At 40.3% G+C, this 19,506-nt stretch overlaps 1 protein-coding gene across 8 annotated transcripts in view; it reads left to right on the forward strand.

Annotated features, from left to right (window-relative positions):
- The window catches only part of LOC134349198 (teneurin-2-like), a 3,136,038-nt gene that overhangs the window by 2,911,221 nt on the left and 205,311 nt on the right, over positions 1–19,506 (forward strand). For all 8 annotated transcript variants that reach the window (XM_063053178.1, XM_063053171.1, XM_063053173.1 and 5 more), the window contains one exon: positions 16,000–16,116. In XM_063053178.1, coding sequence (XP_062909248.1) covers positions 16,000–16,116 — 117 coding nt within the window. The remainder of the gene's footprint in view (positions 1–15,999; positions 16,117–19,506) is intronic.

Genomic DNA, 19,506 nt, shown 5'->3' on the forward strand with positions numbered 1-19,506 from the left:
ACGTAGAAGGTTGAGGGGGGACTTGATAGAGGTATTTAAAATTATGAGGGGGTTAGATAGAGTTGACGTGGATAGGCTTTTTCCATTGAGAGTGGAGGAGATTCAAACAAGAGGACATGAGTTGAGAGTTAAAGGCCAAAGTTTAGGGGTAACATGAGGGGGAACTTCTTTACTCAGAGAGTGGTGGCTGTGTGGAACGAGCTTCCAGCAGAAGTGGTTGAGGCAGGTTCGATGTTGTCGTTTAATGTTAACTGGATAGATATATGGACAGGAAAGGAATGGAGGGTTATGGGCTGAGTGCAGGTCGGTGGGACTAGGTGAGAGTAAGAGTTCGGCACGGACTAGAAGGGCCGAGTTGGCCTATTTCCATGCTGAAATTGTTATATAGTTATATGGTTATAATGTTCAGTGTTTGGAGTACAATAAATGAGTTGTTACGGTTTTTCTTAAAAATAACATGCCTTACCTCATTTTATTTGCGAAAACCTACAACCTAAACTATCCACATAACAGGTGAATTATGAAGTCCTTGAGCTTGATCATGTTTAAAGCAATTGTTAATGTTTATGGATGTTGCTTCTTAAGATATCACCGCCTCAACCATTAAAAGAATCCAACTTATCCAACAGAACTTGATTGTGATTCTTAACAGCCATTTGTTTCATGAAATCATAACGATGCACAAGGAAGTTGGAGAAAGACTAGGCCGCTCAGCCCCTCAGTCCTGCCTAAAATAGGATGCAAAATCATACTGGACTATCCCCAGATCTCAACTCCTCCTGTTTGCAAATCCCACATAGCCCTTTCCTCTCAGATCTTCATAGAAACATAGAAAGCCTACAGCACAATACAGGCCCTTCAGCCCACAAAGCTGTGCTGAACATGTCCTTACTTTAGAAATTACCCAGGGTTACCCATATCCCTCCATTTTTCAAAGCTCTCTCTTCCAAGAAGTTCAGAATATTCTCTGTCTGCTCTGAATATTTTCAATGATCCAGCCTCACTGAGAATTCTGAAGATTCACCACCATTTTGAGAAGAAATTCCAACATGCATAGGACAGAACAGTAAAGCAAAGGAACAGGCTCTTCAACCACAATGCCTGTGCCAGTCATGAAGCCAATTTAAACAAATCCCATCTGCCTACATATAATAAACACAAGAGGTTCTGCACATGCTGCAAATCTTGTCAAATTCCATCTAGATAGCTTCCAACGTGATGGTATGAACATCAATTTCTTCAACTCCCTCCTTCTCTCTTCATTTCCCCACTGTGCCCCCCCTCACCTGCTTATCACCTCTCCCTGGTGCCCCTCCTCCTCCTCCCCTTTCTCCTATGGTCCACTCTCCTCTCTTATCAGATTTCTTCCTCTCAAGCCCTTTACTTTTTTTTATCTATCACCTCCCAGTTTCTTACTTCATTCCAACCCGCCCCCCCATCCTTTCCCACCCACCTGCCTTCAGCTATCGCCTGCTAGCTTGTACTCCTTCCCCTCCTGGCACCTTCTTATTCTGGAATCTTCCCCCTTCTTTTCTAGTCTTGATGAAGGGACTTGGCCTGAAACATCAGCGGTTTATTCATTACCATAGATGCTACCTGACCTGCTGAGTTCCTCCAACATTTGTGTGTATGCCTATAGTCTATATAATGCCTAATTAAATGCTTCTTAAAATGAAGGTATTGTACCAGCTTCCACTACCTCCCCAGCAGTATATCCCAATTACCTGTCACTTTATGTGTGACAAAGACACTCATAAGAGTCTTTCAAACTTCCCTGTGTTCACCTTAAAGCAATGTTCTCTGGTTACTGATATTTCCAACCTGGGAAAAAGATTAACTGGCCTATCTATACCTCACACTACTTTATCAGGTCATCCCTTAGCCTCTGAAGTTCTAGAGGAAACAATCCAAGTTAGTTCAACCTTTCCTTATAGCAAATATTCTCCAGTCTTGGTGAACCACTTAAAAAAACCCTCTAAATTCTGCACATCCTTCCAGTAATGTAGTGACTGGAACTGCACATAATATTCCATATGTGGCCGAACTGAAGTCTTATACAGCTACAGTCTGACATCCCTGCTTGTTTGTTCATTATTCTGATGAAAACCATAAGCTTTCTTTACCAGCCCTTCTATCTGTGTGGCCTCTTTCAGCGTGCTATGACATTACACCCCAAAATCCCACTCTGCATAATGCTCCTAAGAGTTCTGCTGTTTATAATCTACATTTGATCTCCCAAAGTGCAACACCTCATAGTTGCCCAGCTTAAACCCCACCAGCTATTTCCCTGCCCATATTTCCAACTGATCCATATCTTGCTGTATCCTCTCACAATCTTCCTCACTGTCCATAATTCCACCAATTCTGGTGTCATCTCCCCACATAAGCAGCTCACTTACATATTCATCCAAATTAATTATAAACATCACTAACAATAGAGGTTCTAGCACTGATCCTTATAGGACACCACTGCCCATAGACTTCCAGTCAGAATAACACTCCTTCATTGTCTCCTCTGTCTTCTATGGCCAAACCAATTTTGAATACAATCTACCAATTTACTATGGATCCTATGTGCTTTAATCTTTTGGATCAGCCTATCAGGAGAGGCTTTGTTAAATGCAATACTAAAGTCAACATATATAATGTCCACTGACCTACCTTCATCAAGGTTAATTTATATAGGTGTATGTTGCATTCTATATAGTTTTTTCCTCACAGAAAAACCCTGGAAGTACCCTTTAATGTCTTCTGGTGCATAAACCCAAGCCGGACTGCTGGTTGACTTGGCTTGGGTGTTGCCTAGCTCTGTAATTAGTTTTGCTTCTGAGCTAATCCCTTAGGATGATACTTTAAAATATCATTAAGGTCAAGAAAATAAAAATTTTGATCATGATGCCATGACCTCACATAATATAACAATTACTGTAAAAAAAAATTCTTTTTGTTCACATAATGCCTTGAATCTGTGCCCCCATTACTAATCCTACTGTCACTGGAAACTAGTTTTTCTTAATTATTCCATCAGCGTTCTTTCTCATTTTGAGCACCTCTGATATTTTTATGTACAGAAAGAGAAGAGGTGACAAAAATAGATCAAGGCAGAGAGCCAAGAGGGAACCAGGAGAGGGCGAACCCAATCTCACCAAGCTCCTGGCATCTAGTTCTAAAAAGTCCCTCAGCAGAGAGGAGAGAGAACGAGCGAGAACCCAAAGAGAAAGAATTACCCTGTTAAATTAAGAAAAGCTTGAGTAGATTTTTATAAACATGATATTCTTCAGGGCACAAAATTAATTCATTCTCTCAATAGCACAGTACTTTTCTGGTGTTTTTCACTGCAAGCTGGTGAAACCCTGAATATCCAGTGATTTGTGTGTCATACACTAGCTGCACAAAAAGATTGTGTATGTTAAATATAAGGACCTTGACTTCTACAGTATACAATCAGTGAAGTAAGGCAGGAAAGAAGGTTGGGAATGAAGAGTGTGCTTTTGAAATACAATCGAGTTTTTTTCCATTACATGTGGGATTACATCAGGCTTCCGGTTTAATACTTTATTTTTGAAGGACACAGCTGGTGGTAGGCTCACTGTAATTGTCTTGATAAATACCATAAAACAAAGATGTGATAACAGCACTTTCTTTTCAAAAACCCTCCCAAAGAAATGATATAGTTTGACAAAAAAATCTGTAATTTCAAAAACAAAAGAAAAATCTGCATGCCAGCCAAGGTACAGCAGGGAAAATAGCCAAAGTAAAAAGGAGACAGAATGTTGAATTGTTGGTTGCTAGGTAGCATGTTTGCTCCTGGGAGTGAGAGGTAAAAGTGGAGATTGGTATACGCTATAATTGTTTCTTTGAGATTAGTGACTTTCTTGCATTTAAGACTCTTGGGAACTTAAGATGAACCTCTGTGCACAATTAGATATTAAACCAGATACAAACTAATTTCTCTAATAGAGAATAACAGGAACAACTTGTGAATAATTTGTTTTCGCTTCATTTTCTTAATTTGTTGCTTTTTCCACCAGTGTTCCACTTTATCTGAGAAAAAAATTACAGAACAAATGTCCAAATAGAGAAATGTCTTCTCATTAACTTTATATAGATGTTGTATGCATTCACACTTTATTGTTGAAAGTAATATTCGGTGAGCACAAGTGATGCAGCAGATGCTGGAAATCCGGAATAACACACACAAAATACAGGAGTAACTCAGCAGGCCAGGTAGCATCTATAGAGTGGAATAAAGAGCCAACATTTCAGGGTGAAACCCTTCACCCACTTGAAATGTCAGTTCATTCTTCCTCTCCCTTGATGCTGCCTGACCTGCTGAGTATCCAATAAACCCTCATTTTATTTTATGTTGAGGTGAAAAATAAAAGATGGAACCATTTAACCTGGTGACACATGAATATAAGTGAAAATGACTCAAATGTTATTGACAGTGTAGAAATGGCAAAAGTAAAAATGAAATCCATATGTAAGTTCTAAAAATGTGCCTGGAAAGGAAGAGTGAGTAATAATCCAATCTGGTTCACAAATTGTTTCGCTTTTGTGCTCTGGATTGGCGCGTCATGTCAAGCTTTCCATTTAATACTTCTTCGTAATCCGTTGCTTTCCCTATGAGTATTATTTATTCAATACATGTTCAAATTGTCCAGTGAAGTGAAAAACAACATTTCAATTTAAACCCACAATATAACAGTAGTTATATTCTTTGCTTACCTTCACTAGGACATGAGGAATAGAAGTAATCTCTCAAGTCCTCCCTATCATTCAAAAGTAATATGGTTGATCTTTTACCTCAGTGTCATTTTCTTGCACTAACCCCATACCTCTCAATTTTCTAGATACCTGAACATTTAGTGAGCTCTGTCTTGAATAAATTCAGTGAATGAACCTCCACGATTCTTTTTAATTCTGAAGATTCTCTACCCTTTATATAAAGTTATTTCTTCCCATCACCGTCCTGAATGACCACACCCCAGCCCGCTTATGGGTAACCCAGACAAGATGATCATTGTTGTTGTGGGTAACCCAGACAAGATGAACATTAACTGTACTGATACCCTGTCAAGCTCCTTAACAATGATGTTGTATTTCAGTGATATTGCCTCCCATTCTTCTACATTCAAGACAGCACACTAAGATCTAAGTAAAGAGAGGCTGCAACCTTGGTCTATTTAATTTCTCCTTATATGATGAACCTGCTGTCTGAGGAATTAATCTCGTGAACCTTCACTGCACTCCTTCCGTTGCAAGCTGATCTTTCAATTAGGAGATCATACTTGTACATAATTTTCTAGATGTTGTCTCAGCAGGACCTTATCTCTGTATTTATATAAGCATCCTTTGCAATAAAGGCTACTTTGCTGCTTGTCTCCCAGTTGCTTGGTGTACCAATGTATTAACTGGGCATCTCTTCTTGTTCTACATTTTGAAATGCCTACCGTATTTTTTGTTTATGTGCTTTTGACTATGTTCTCACTCTCTATCTGCTCTTACAACTTATTCCAATGGTCTCCTTGGTTTTTACCGTACCAAGTGAACCCCCTTTTCCCTACTGCCCCTGCAGCTTAAAAAAGCCTCTTTTCCCTTTGTTCCAGTTCAGTTGTTTTGGCCTGAAATTTCAACTTTGTCTCTCTTCCCACAGATGTTGCCTGCCCTACTGAGTACTTAAAGCATTTTCTATTTCTGTTTCTCTTTTCAATCTCGCCATTTCAAATTAGTGCATCTTTCAATTTTATTTTCTAGTAAGGTGAATAACTGCATGTTTTCCAATTTTACTCCACTATCAATGCTCTTGTCCATTCATGTAACCTACTTATATCCCCTAAATTTTCTCTGTGTCCTCACTTTGTACTCTCACCAAATTTGGAATAATTACACTCACTCCCATCATCACAGTTATTGATAATGAATGTGAACAAATTTGGTCCTGGAGTTGATCCTTGCCACAACCTACCAGTCATTGATTCCCAACCCAAAAATGATTCATTTATTTTGATTTGTTGTCTGTAGCTTTACCAATCCTCCCTATATTATCCTTACCACAGTACATTCCAATTTTGTTTAATAATTTCCTGTGGCATCTTGTCAAAGGTCTTCTAAAGTACAAATGCAGCATATCAGCAGAGTTACCTTTGTCCATTCTGCTAGTTACTATTTTTTAAAAGTTAATGCATTTCTTCAGATGAGTTTCCTTTCATAAAGAAATATTTACTGTCTCTAATCGTACTTTAGTTTGTTATCGGATGAGACAGCATCTAAAACACTGTGTACAGGTATGGTCTCCTAATTTTAAGTGCCATGTAAATTAGCTCAATAATAGATCCCAACATTTTCCCAACTACTGATGATAGGAAAACCTAAAAGGCAGTTAGCACCAGCAGAATAACCCGAATAACCAACAGCACCTTACCTCTGAGATAATTATCCTCATCTAGATCTGACCCTGTACAATCCCTGATTTTAACCCCTAACTTGTGGAAGGTAGTAGGATGGAGATAGGTCTCTACCGAAGGAGGTATAAAGCACTCTTTCCTTCTGCTAGACAGTAGGTCACCCTTGGGAAAGATATAGCCCCTGCTTAGCCCCCAGTTAGAGTGACGTGAAGCCATGGGAACAGGTGGTGGATGGTTGTATAATCAGCTGGTGCATATCACAAGTCCTGGTCATGCAACCATTGATGCAAGGCAGACAATCTCTGAAGAGTATTGATAATGGCTAGGGTTACCCATCTTGTAAAGACACTGCCCAGAAGAAGGCAATGGCAAACCAGTTCTGCAGAAAAACTTACCAAGAGCGATAAGTCATGAGACTATTTTCACCTACATCATACGACGTGGTACTTGATGGTGACGAGCAATTATGGTGCCAGCTCCCGGCCACAAGCTCTGGAATTCCTTCCCAAAACTTCTCAGCTTGTTTACTTTTCTCTCCCCCTTCAGTACACCCCTTCAAACTTGTCCTTTTGACTAAGTTTTTGGGCTTCTGTGTGAACTTCTTGGGTTGGTGACAAATTCTGTTTACTGTCTCTCCTATTAATCACTCTCAAATACTGCACTATGTCAAAGACACAATCTGCACACTGTTGTATAGAACTACAGAGATAAACATGATTCAAGGAGACAAGACCAATAGCTGTTTAGATTTCACTTGTGAGGCTCATCAAAAGATAACAAAAGTCTCAATGGATTGAATGGCATTCATTCATGTTATTAGAAAATATGAGAAATTGTCAAATGTGTGCTCTCTCTATCATTTTACAATGTAAGTGAAACAAAAGAAGCACAAATAGAAATTTGGTCAATAGATGTTAAAATATACTCAGTGGCCATTTTATTAGGTACACATGTCCACCTGTTTATTAATAGAAACATAGAAACATAGAAACATAGAAAATAGGTGCAGGAGTAGGCCATTCGGCCCTTCGAGCCTGCATCGCCATTTATTATGATCATGGCTGATCATCCAACTCAGAACCCAGCCTTCCCTCCATACCCCCTGACCCCTGTAGCCACAAGGGCCATATCTAACTTCCTTTTAAACATAGCTAATGAACTGGCCTCAACAGTTTGCTGTGGCAGAGAATTCCACAGATTCACCACTCTCTGTGTGAAGAAGTTTTTCCTAATCTCGGTCCTAAAAGGCTTCCCCTCTATCCTCAAACTGTGACCCCTCGTTCTGGACCTCCCCAACATCGGGAACAATCTTCCCGCATCTAGCCTGTCCAATCCCTTTAGGATCTTATACGTTTCAATCAGATCCCCCCTCAATCTTCTAAATTCCAACGAGTACAAGCCCAGTTCATCCAGTCTTTCTTCATATGAAAGACCTGCCATCCCAGGAATCAATCTGGTGAACCTTCTTTGTACTCCCTCTATGGCAAAGATGTCTTTCCTCAGATTAGGGGACCAAAACTGCACACAATACTCCAGGTGTGGTCTCACCAAGGCCTTGTACAACTGCAGTAGTACCTCCCTGCTCCTGTACTCGAATCCTCTCGCTATAAATGCCAGCATACCGTTCGCCTTTTTCACCGCCTGCTGTACCTGCATGCCCACTTTCAATGACTGGTGTATAATGACACCCAGGTCTCGTTGCACCTCCCCTTTTCCTAATCGGCCACCATTCAGATAATAATCTGTTTTCCTATTTTTGCCACCAAAGTGGATAACTTCACATTTATCCACATTAAATTACATCTGCCATGAGTTTGCCCACTCACCCAACCTATCCAAGTCACCCTGCATCCTCTTAGCATCCTCCTCACTGCTAACACTGCCACCCAGCTTCGTGTCATCCGCAAACTTGGAGATGCTGCATTTAATTCCCTCATCCAAGTCATTAATATATATTGTAAACAACTGGGGTCCCAGCACTGAGCCTTGCGGTACCCCACTAGTCACCGCCTGCCATTCTGAAAAGGTCCCGTTTAATCAGCCAGTCAGTGGCAGCAACTCCAATGGGGAAGGAATGTGTCCATGGAATAATTGTTGATGCCAGATAAGGTAACTCAAATAACAATGGTATGCAGAAGAGTACTCTAATTGCCTAACACGTTGAACCTTGACGTGGATGGGCTACAGCAACAAAAGAGCACAATCATACACTCGGTGGCTACTTTTTTAAGTGCAGGAGGTAGCTAATAAAGTGGCCACTGAGAGTATAATAATGGTAGCACATGGTATGCATTATTTCAACTTTAAATCTCAGTAGAACAGATGAGATTGTTGGAAGCGCTTAATCGATCTGCCAAGATGGCCAGCTTGTGGCCATTCAATGACTTTTGCTGTTGAAAATAACAAGGGAAATAAAATCCTATTTCCACATAAAATAGCATCAAAAGATTCTTCAGCTGATCATGTTAGTTTATGGAGAAAAGAAACACTCAATAAACCTACTGTGGGTGCGGCATTTTTCAGTCAGGAAAACAACGCCAGAAGAGCTAAATGTAAGAAGCCTTGGAGTTCATAAATTCCATCTCCATTTTGTGGGAGTTGTATTTGGGAATATTTGATCAGCCACAGAGACGAGAATGTGGTATGTTATGGTAGCTTTGACATTTTTCCTTTCAGTGATATTCTGAACCCTGCTTTGCCTTGTATAACTGCAAGAGCCGGTGTTCACTAGTGAGAACAAAAAAAATGATTGAATACTCTATGAAAGGTCTGCCTTTTCCAACTAAATTAATTCTAAGTAGACACCATTGTGTTTTTATCCTTTTTCAACATTGATCTTTTCTTGCAATTTTCACCTCTTATTTGCTGAAATGAAATTTCATTGAAGTAAGACCCCTTGTTATAATGTACCAGGGGATTGTGTTTCGATGCTTCTTAAAGGAACAGAAACATGTAGGACCTTGCTACTTAGCGATGGGAAATAGCACAGTGAATATTTCTGAGTTATAATTATTCTTAGTCATTTATAATAGCTTTTCCATCACTCTGCCCTTCTTTCTTTCCATTTTAAAAAGACAGCCAGAATGAGATTTTAACTGGGAAAGACATAATGTCAACATTATGGTCTAATTTAGTGTACGAATCGGGAAAAAGAGTTATAGGTGGAAATAAGGGCAAATTATCTCATTGCAAGTAGCAAATCAGCCTCTCACCCATAGGCACATCTCTTTAGAAGATAAATAACAAGATCGTGTGACAGATGGAATAATAATGAGACTCTAATGTTTGTATTTGCTCTGTATTTAATATTTCAGTAGTAATTGAGTAATATTGTAAATATATTGTTTGATTAAGCAGTCTTATTCAAATGAATAATTCATTACGGGTTATATGTAAAAATAAGTGAGTTGCATACGTGATGACGCTAGCACATCATACATGTGTGCTTCGGTTAAAGTAAAAACAAATTACACACGTTTATATCTTGAGTTTCTTGTTTTCCTTTCAATTAGTTTTAAATTTTTGAGTTATAAAACATAATAATATTGTCAGGACAAATCAAGGCTGGCCTAGGGACTGAGCTCATAAAATGAATCTGAGACAATATATGGAACAAGACAAAGTGGAAGCAGCCAGGGAAGTAGCTATTTTAGATCTTGCCTTGTTTAATGAGACCAAGTTAATGAGTAATCTCATTGGGAAGGTTCCTCTGGGAAAGAGTGTTCTTACTCTATAAGTCACATTGAGTTCAAAAGTGACATCCTTATTCTAGCATCTTAAATTAAGCCAGTTTCATTGTAATAAGAGTTAAGTTCGTATTCCAATTTATTTCATTTTCATCTTTACTTACAACATGGAGGAATTTCCTCCTATTTAGTGGATGCCAGCCTCCTAAGGAAAACTCATCAATCTAATTCTCCCACTTAATACTCTGTTGGGCAATCCAGGATTTTAAAATTAGATTTAAAATCTGACTGTAGAAGAATAATGAAATGATCAAAATTGAAACAAATTTTGAGAATTTGAAAATAATTTTTCCAGTGAGACCTACACTAACTGGCCAGTTTATTAGGTAGACTTGTACACACCTGCTCATTAATGCAAATATCCTATCAGCCAATCATGTGGCAGCAACTCAATGCATAAAAGCATGAAGACATGGTCAAGAGGTTCAGTTGTTATTCATACCAAATGTCAGAATGGGGAAGAAATGTGATCGAGGTGACATTGACATGGAATGACTACTGATGCCAGATGGAATGGTCAGAGTATCTCAGAAACTGATGACCTCCTGGGATTTTCATTCATAACAGTCTCCAGGGTTTACAGAGAACGTCCAGTGACTGGTACCTCCTGTACCTAATAAAGTGGCCACTGAGTGTAAACGCTCTTTAGGGAAAAGCTTTCCAGCTTTGTCCAACAAAAGAAGTTAAAGATGTTTTTGTATTAATACACTTAGCTTTTACTTTATGAAGATAAGTGATAAGCCTTAGGATTGGAAAGATTTCAGAAAATTCAGGAAAAAATTACCACAGTTTAAATCAAAAGAAAAAAATGAAAATCGGAGTAAGTTCCAAGAAACTTGAAAGCAGATTGTAATATCTACAGCTAGTATGTGAAAAGAAAGATTACAAAGACGGTTGGTTAAGGCAGGACTTACTTGAGAAGAGGAATGGGGGAATAAGGAAATAGATGAGCAGTTATGCAATTGTTTTGTATTTTTCTCCACAGTAAATATAATTTGATATAAAGGGGAAGCAAGGGACAAATGCAAAAATAATTATTATCTGTAAAGAAGATATATGAGAAACTAATAGAACTTAAACCAACGAAGTGTCAGGAACTAATGGTTTGAAGCTCTGAAGAAGTAATTGTGGAATTTATGAATGCACTGCTTGCAATCTCCCAGCACTCCAGAACTAGTTCAGCAAACTAGAAGGCAACAAATATAACACAATTACTTAACAATATTGGGCCAGTTAACTTGCGATTGAGTTTGTTGTAAGTTAGGCAATTGTAATATTAGCATTTATTTTGAGAGGATTAGAATATAAAAGCAAGGATGCAATGCTGATGATTTATGAGGTCAGGTCAGATAATAATTGGAGTACTCTTCGCAGTTTTGGGCCCCATAACGAAGGAAGGATGTGCTGGCATTGGAAAGGATCTAGAGGAGGCATACAAGAATTATTCTGAAGATGAAAGGGTTAATATATGAAGAGTGTTTGATGGTTCCTGGTCTGTTCTCACTGGAGTTTAGGAGAACGAAAGGAGATCTTATTGAAGCCTATAAATACTGAAAGGCCTGGATAGAATGGATGTGGAGAGGATGTTTCCTATCATAGGGGAGTCCAGAACCAGAGGGTACAGCCTCAGAATAGAGGGCCATCCCTTTAGAACAGAGGTAAGGAGGAATTTCTTTAGCCAGAGAGTGATGTATATGTGGAATTCATTGCTACAGATAGCTGTCATTGGTTATATTTAAAGCAGAGGGTCTTGATTAGTGAGGGTCGAAATAGTTATGGGGAGAAGGCAGGAGAATGGGGTTGAGAGGGATAATAAATCAGCTGTGATCGAATGATGAGCAGACTCTATGGGATGTTCAAGCATGTTTTTCCAAAGAAGAGACCAAAATCTTACCTGGGATTTAAACTGTAATCGTCCAGGACACACTTAAAGCAAGACTGTGGACACAATAGAGAGAGTGCAGAGGAGATTTACAAGGTTGTTGCCAGGATTGGAGGGTGTACCTTATGACAATAGGTTGAGTGCACTTGGCCTTTTCTCCTAGGAACGACGGAGGATAAGAGGTGACCTGATAGAGGTGTATAAGATAATGAGGGGCATTGACTGTGTGGATAGCCAGAGGCTTTTTCCCAGGGCTGAAATGGCTAACACGAGGGGGCATAGTTTTAAAGTGCTTGGAAATAGGTAGCGAGGGGATGTCAGGGGTAAGTTTTTCACACAGAGAGTGGTGGGTGCGTGGAATGCACTGCCGGCGGCAGTGGTGAAAGTGGATACAATTGGGTCTTTTAAGAGCCTCTTAGATAGGTACATGGAGCTTAGAAAAATAGAGGGATATGCACTAGGGTACTTTCTAGGTCCTCTCTAGAGTAGGTTACATGGTTGGCACAATATTGTGGGCCGAAGGGCCTGTAATGTGCTGTAAGTTTCTATGTTCTGTGTAAGACCTCAAGTATGATCTCATGTTGTATTGAGAGGTGTGTTGCAAGGCCGACAAGTTGCTCTGCCTGGCCTTCCATTTGAGTTCTGTTACTGTTTTTGTCACATTTCTTGAAAGCAAATGGCTGAGGTTACAAAGGCCAGAATGACCCAGGAAATGAAAAGCTCCCAGTCTGCCTTAAAGTTAAATTTACATTGCCAAATAGCACAATTATTCAACCATAGTATTTTCAATTATTACCTCATTTTTGACACCACAGTTACAGAATGATGTACTATCTATCCTTTGACTTCAAACAATTAATTATTCCTCAAATGACCTCTCTCTCCTGATTAATTTGTTATAAGTACTGTAGATCTGACTAATCATATATATAGGCAGGGAGTTTGGTTAATTCACCCATTGAAATATGCACACCTTCAAAATAAGTGCAAAAGAGTACTGTGACTCTGAACATATCTGTTAATTATTTTAACAGGATATTGTGGGTACAAAGGTGCAAATACAGACTTCCCAAAATTACATTTCCACACCATTCATAGACTTTCCCTGACTTTTAATTACTTAGGCACTCTGAGATCCCAAATAACATAAAGCTCCCCAAGAATAATTCTCATCCATATCAAAAAAAATCCGCTTTACAAAAAGGTATAGAATAATTTAAAAAAAGGAAGCTTAAAATGTTGTGTTGCATCAGGTCTGACTCGTAGAAAGAAACAGCAAAGATCTTGAAGTGTAATCGGATTTTGTGGTTGTAAATCTACTTGGAATCTGAAAGGCTGATTATGAGGCCACAGTGGCAACATTATGACTGTACTCATTTCCTTTATGGGATTTCATTGTGCCCCACTATTAGCCAGGTGGAGTGGAGCAGGACCCTGTGTATGTAGACATTGATGTTACTGCATATCATTGCGAAAGAAAAGAGATATTATAGATATTAGTGCTCAGTGTGTGTGTGTGTGTGTGTGAGAGAGAGAGAGAGAGAGAGAGAGAGAGACTGTCCACCCACACGTGCAGGGGCAGAAGAAAAGAATATGTAAATATTGGAGTTCTGTTAAATTAATGTTGGGAGTGTTTTGGGGAGTAGGAGCAACTGTGCAGACTTTGGACCTCTGTCCTGTGTGTATGTGTGTGTTGTATCCGTGTTTGGGTAGCATGTACTGACAGCCGAGCTCTGTCATTCAGGGAAGAAGTGATTGCTTTCCAGGTAATGAGCTTTGTTAGGCAGCAGCCTGGTGTGCATAGGTCCGTTTCCAGGAACCTGCAGGATCAGGCCCTGACAATCCAGGTGAGTCGATCAGAGAGGAGGGAAGGTTGAGCAGTTTAGGCTCTTGATTTTTATTGCACACCCAGAAGAATATTTCTTTCAGGAAGTCTTGCATCACTTGCTGCTTCTGCGCTTCAGATCTCTCCAAAGTGGCGATGGGGTCTGACTACCATCAGCATCAGACACCAGTGAGACCTTTCCCTTGAAAAAAAGTTGTCTGCAGTAATGGCTTTACCCACTGACCAGAATACCCTGTCTGTGTTTACTGTTGCACAATGCAAATTTATGTGCACTCAGTGATCTCTGATTCACAATAATTAGTGAGGGAAGGTTAATGCTGGATGGTGTTGCTACGTGGGAGGAATCCACAGCTTGCACTGCAGCGCAGTATTCAGGCTGCCTGCAGTGCTTCATGTCTCACTCTCACCACATCCCAGGCTAACTCCCACATCTCAACTTCCAGTTATATTAACACCCTTCACAGAGCAAAATATGCCAAGGTGCTTCACAAGAGTATTTACCATGCAAAGGCTGACACCATCAGACCATAAGGACATAGGAGCAGGATAAGGCCATTCAGTCCATCAAGTCTGCTTTGCCATTGCATCATGGCTGATTTATAATCCCTCTCAATCACATTCTCCTGCCCTCTCACCATAACCTAACTAATCATTAACCTATCAACCTCTGCTTTAAATATACCCAATGAGCTGGCCTCCACAGCCATCTATGGCATTGACTACCACAGATTCACCACCCTCTAGCTAAAGAAATTACTCCGTTCTGTCTTCTAAAGGGATGTCTTTGTATTCTGAGGCTGTGCCCTCTGGTCCGGGACTCTCCCACTATAGGAAGCATTCTCTCCATGTCTTTTCTACCGCATCTGCTCTATGAGCCTTAGCACTGAGGCTCATAAGACCTTTTTTGGGCAAATGATGAAAGGATTGGTCTTCTGAGTGGTAAAGGAATTCCAGAACTTAAAACTGTAGCCAAAAGAAGTGCCAGTTGAGGAAGAATTAAGATGCACAATGCAACTCCAACCACTCCTGCACCTTGTACAATTGTAGTGTCATAGAGTTAGAGAAATTAACAGCTCACACTGACGAAAGAGCAAACATGCAGTCTAATTCCACTTTCTATCTCCTGGCCAATTTTCTTTTGAGGAGGGTACTTGTTTCAATATGTTAACAGTTTCTATTTCTGTCACACTTTCAGGCAGCAAGTTCAAGACTTCCACTACTGTCTTAGTGAAAGAATTTCTCCTCAACTCCCCTCTGTACCAATTATCTAAAATCTATGCTGTCTGATTGTTGGCTTCCCTGCTGACCGAATTAGCTCCTTCATTGTAACATATTCCTTAGTTATCAGTCTCCAGTCTCCTCTGTTTCAAGAAAATGGTTCCATGCTGCCCAATATTTCCTCATTATTAAGCAACATCCTCCATTTTCTGTCAACTCCTATCATATTCTATCTGTAATGCGGAGCCCAAAATGTGATGCGGTACTCAAATTGTAGCCTATCTGTCTCTGGAACAACCTCCTGTCTAAAATTTTTAATCTCCTAAAGCAAAGGGATGCAAGTTCTGTGTCTTTCTAATCCCCATAGTAGAGGTGAATCATGTGCTTATCTTTTGCTTCTCATTGACTCCCAGTGTACACCCAATGCCTGGGTACAGTATTGACACAGTGCTCCCCTGACCTGCTTTGCCACTGGGCATTTGACCCACCTCTCCATCTGAAGCCAAGTCACAGCCTTCTCTCGTGTTTAACCCAGACCATCATCCCATGTACTTCTCATCAAAATCTGACACTTTGGTTAATAAATGGTAAAAAAAAATCCTACAAGGGATGTGGTTCTTGATGGTCCAAACTCCCGGGAAAGGCTGCTGAACACAGCAAAACTTCAATTTTAGCTCCGGAATGAGATCCTATGGAATCCATAAACAAGCCCTCAGAATCAATAGCACAATGGTTTTTTTGCAGATAGGTAGGAAGCTGATTCATGGCACTTTCATTGACTGATAATCAACAGGTCATTACAATGAACTAGCACAGTCATTCTATAATAGATTTATCGTTAAGTGCCATCTAAATATTAATGAGCACTTTTAATATTTTTCCCTCCCTTTCCTACTTAAGCAATGCACCTCTTTGGTCTGAACTGGCAGCTCCAACCGGCTGATGGACAGATGTTTAAAAATGGAGTCAGAACAAGAGGCCCGAGTGATGTAACAATAGCGCCATCTGGTGGCAGAGGTAAAATATCTTTGGTGTGTTCTGTGAAAGACAACAACTGTGCTCTGCTTGAATTGGCCCAGATAGCTTTTAGCACAGTAAAAAGCTATTCGTTTTTCTTTTCCCATGAAGAAAACTACCTTCTTGTCTTTCTCAAGCCCCACCTCCCCCTCAGACCCTGCTTTGCATCTAGTTATCAGTTATTATTTATTGAGGTACAGCATGGAATAGGCCCTATCTATGCTCTTCACTTGGTTTAACATACGAACTGTGTGCCTCATTGTACTTCAGCTGGGAGAGTGATTTGCAAGTGCTGCCTTTCTTTAAGTGGCTGCTTTCAAATGCTTAAGCAGCTGATCTGATGATCTCTTGCTGAATTAGCGATCTGTTTCATCCCTTCGCTTGCTGCCCTTATCCCATCACCCTTCCAACATGCCCCCAAGATCAGAACCTCCACATGCTGATCCCATTGCTCTAACTGGGGTTTTGGTTGGGTCGCTCAAGGCAAATCCACGTCACTGCGGAAGCTTTCAGGAAAACCGTGGGAGGATGGAGGGATCCCTCCTCCCTCTTTCGGCTCCTCAGGTGATGTAGTTGTGAAATCTTTCAGCTGATTGTGTGGCTGACGTCTGTCGAGGTGTTTTACCAGGTGCAGGTGCACTGATCAGTCATAAGTAGGAAGGGCAAGGAGAGTGTGACAATTGTATGTTGGGAGGGGGGTGGGGGGAAGAATTATGCTGCTGGTGAGGCTGAAGTTGTAGCCAGCAAGAGTGGTATCATTTCTTTCTTTGCACTCATCCTACGGCTACTAAAAATACTTTTGACATGGGCAACAGCACCTGTTTGCAGGAAAAGCCAAGCATGTCTATGTTGCAATGGAAGAGTGCACTCGTCACACCAGAGGTGCACTGTGAGAGCCGATGTTATGATCTAAATCTTCACTCATTGCTTACTGGTACTTCTCTGTTCCTTGCCATTAACTCAAATTAAAATTCAAAATAAATAAATGATGGTTTTGTTGCTGAGGCCTGAAAGCATCACATCATTCTATTGTGAGCAACCTCTTATTTATTCATGTCTTTGTTTTAATTGTTCTAAATATTTCTTTTAAAATTCGAACAAAGCAGCTACTTGTGCAGCTGGCGATTGTGCCACAAGGAGAGAGCAGAACTTGGGTTCCATTAAACATATAATTATCTGAGATGCATTTTATGCTCCGCACAAAAGTAGGCTTAATTAAATGTTTTTGGTCGCAGTGAATTGGGAAATCCTGTTAAGCCTCTCATTGAATTCACCCCATTTTTCCACTTTACTGCAACATTTCTTTAATCTGGTATTGTCCCCTTCTTTGGTGGTTGGTTTAGTGATCTGATTGCCCCAAAGCTTTAGGAAATAGCACTCCCTTTGTTATGGAAATGTGTCTCTCAGATCTAGAACTAAAACAAATGCCTGAAATAGAAATTTATGTTAAATATTGTCCTTGGGTTTTGTGACCTTATTGAGTGATGCCTTGTGAGAAATAGTACACAAAGCATTCCTTCCTTCGAGCTATTGTAAGGAAGATGTCAGGGCTGAGAGGAGATTTCTCTTTCTCTTTGCTGAGCGTCCACAGAATTTTTGTTCTGATCATTTGATTGGTGCAGCTCTCGCCCATGTTCAACCTCCTGCCTGTTGATTACCAAAACCCTCAACAACTCCAGACTCAACATTTCCAATGATCCTCCAACCATCCGCTGCCTTCCAAGCTCAAAAATTCTACTCTTTCAGTTCTTTGCTGTGTGTATTTACCATTGGATGACTGCCTCCCCTGCACTGTTCCCTCTAAGCTGCATGGGTGCGCTGCCATGCAGTAACTGAAGTGTTCCCGTGCACGTAGCCTTTGTTGCCACGCAGCTGGTATTTTCTCTTATCTAATGCTTTATTAAAGTGTCACGCAGTCTCCTGTCTGGAGCAATGGTTGGTCTGTGCAGCTGTAAAAAATATTAGGGGGAACGTTGCTTTGCTGGAACCGAGGAGGAGTAGAGACCGATCTAACTTGAATATACTGAATGGTGGGGAAGGCTTAAGTGGCTAGGTAGTAGATAGAGTAGCCTACTCATGCTCATTTTCTTTTACGTTCTTCACCTTCAAGCCCTGTGCTCACTGACAATGGCCCTCAGTTTTCTAAAATCTCCTATCTAAAGCTGACTGTTTCCTATCAGTCCCTTTGCCCTTCCTCATCTTCAGGATGATCCCTGCCCTGGAATACTCCCTGAATTCCCCACATCTGACCATTTCTCCAGGTTTACAAAAGTCCACACATTCAGCTAAACACGGAAATGATTTGCTAAAGCCTGTCCACCTCTCACTAAGTTCTTTAAAGCTCATCTAATGTCTTCTTTGGCTCAGAGTCAATTCTTGATATATATTGCAAGTGTCAAGCACAATGGGAAGTTATGTTATACTAAAGCCCTTGATAATTGCGAGTTGATGTTGTTTTTGTCCTAATTAGTGGACCTCAGCAGAATTCTACTGCATGCCACTTCTCACCAGAGATACAATGTACAATCTTAGTTGAATTGACAACAATATTCCAGATTTTGGGATGAATCAAGTTTTTGAAGTTGCAAGACCTATAGTGTAGGATCTCAACCTGAAGCATTGACAATTCCTTCACCCACCCCTCCCAAGGTGCTGCTCTATCCACCAAGTGCCTCCAGCAGATTGCTTGATGTCACGGAATTTACAATTGATTTCTGGTGTGTGTGGATACACGCACACCTGTGTATGTGCACGTATCTGTGTTAATTCAGTTAATCTCTTCTTTCTAACACAATCTTCTGAGTGATTTCATCCTTTCCAACACTAATGACAACTGAAGTCAAGTAATATTTTAGCTGAGAAGTCAATCATTCTTAAAAACTGAGAATGGCGATGAATGAGTGATAAATGTTGATTTCAGAAGTGCAAGCAAAAGACGTGCAGACATGCCGTGGATGACCAAAAGATGCATATTTAAGATAATTAACCATAGAACTGGAGGAAAGGCATTTCAAGGATGAAGGATCAACTTTATTGGCCATATACCTTTACATGTATTAGGAGTAATGCATATATGAAATGGAGGAACTCAGTAGGTCAGGCAGCATCTACCAAGAGGAATATATACAGTCAGCATTTCAGGCCAAGACCCTTCATCAGGAGACTTGCTGATTTCCCCCAGCAGTTTGTGTGTGTTACTCTGGATATCTAACATCTTCAGAATCTCTTGTGTGTACCTGTATAAGGAATTTGCTGTAGTGTGTTGGTGCAACGCATATTGCAAGTTAAGATCAAATACATACTGTCAAAACAACAGTAACGTGTGGTGCTTGAAAAGAAAATAAAACATTGTAGGAATGTGGGAAAGGAGTAGGTCCCGCTTTCACACTG

This window comes from Mobula hypostoma, chromosome 7, assembly GCF_963921235.1.
Source record: "Mobula hypostoma chromosome 7, sMobHyp1.1, whole genome shotgun sequence".
NCBI lineage: Eukaryota > Metazoa > Chordata > Chondrichthyes > Myliobatiformes > Myliobatidae > Mobula > Mobula hypostoma.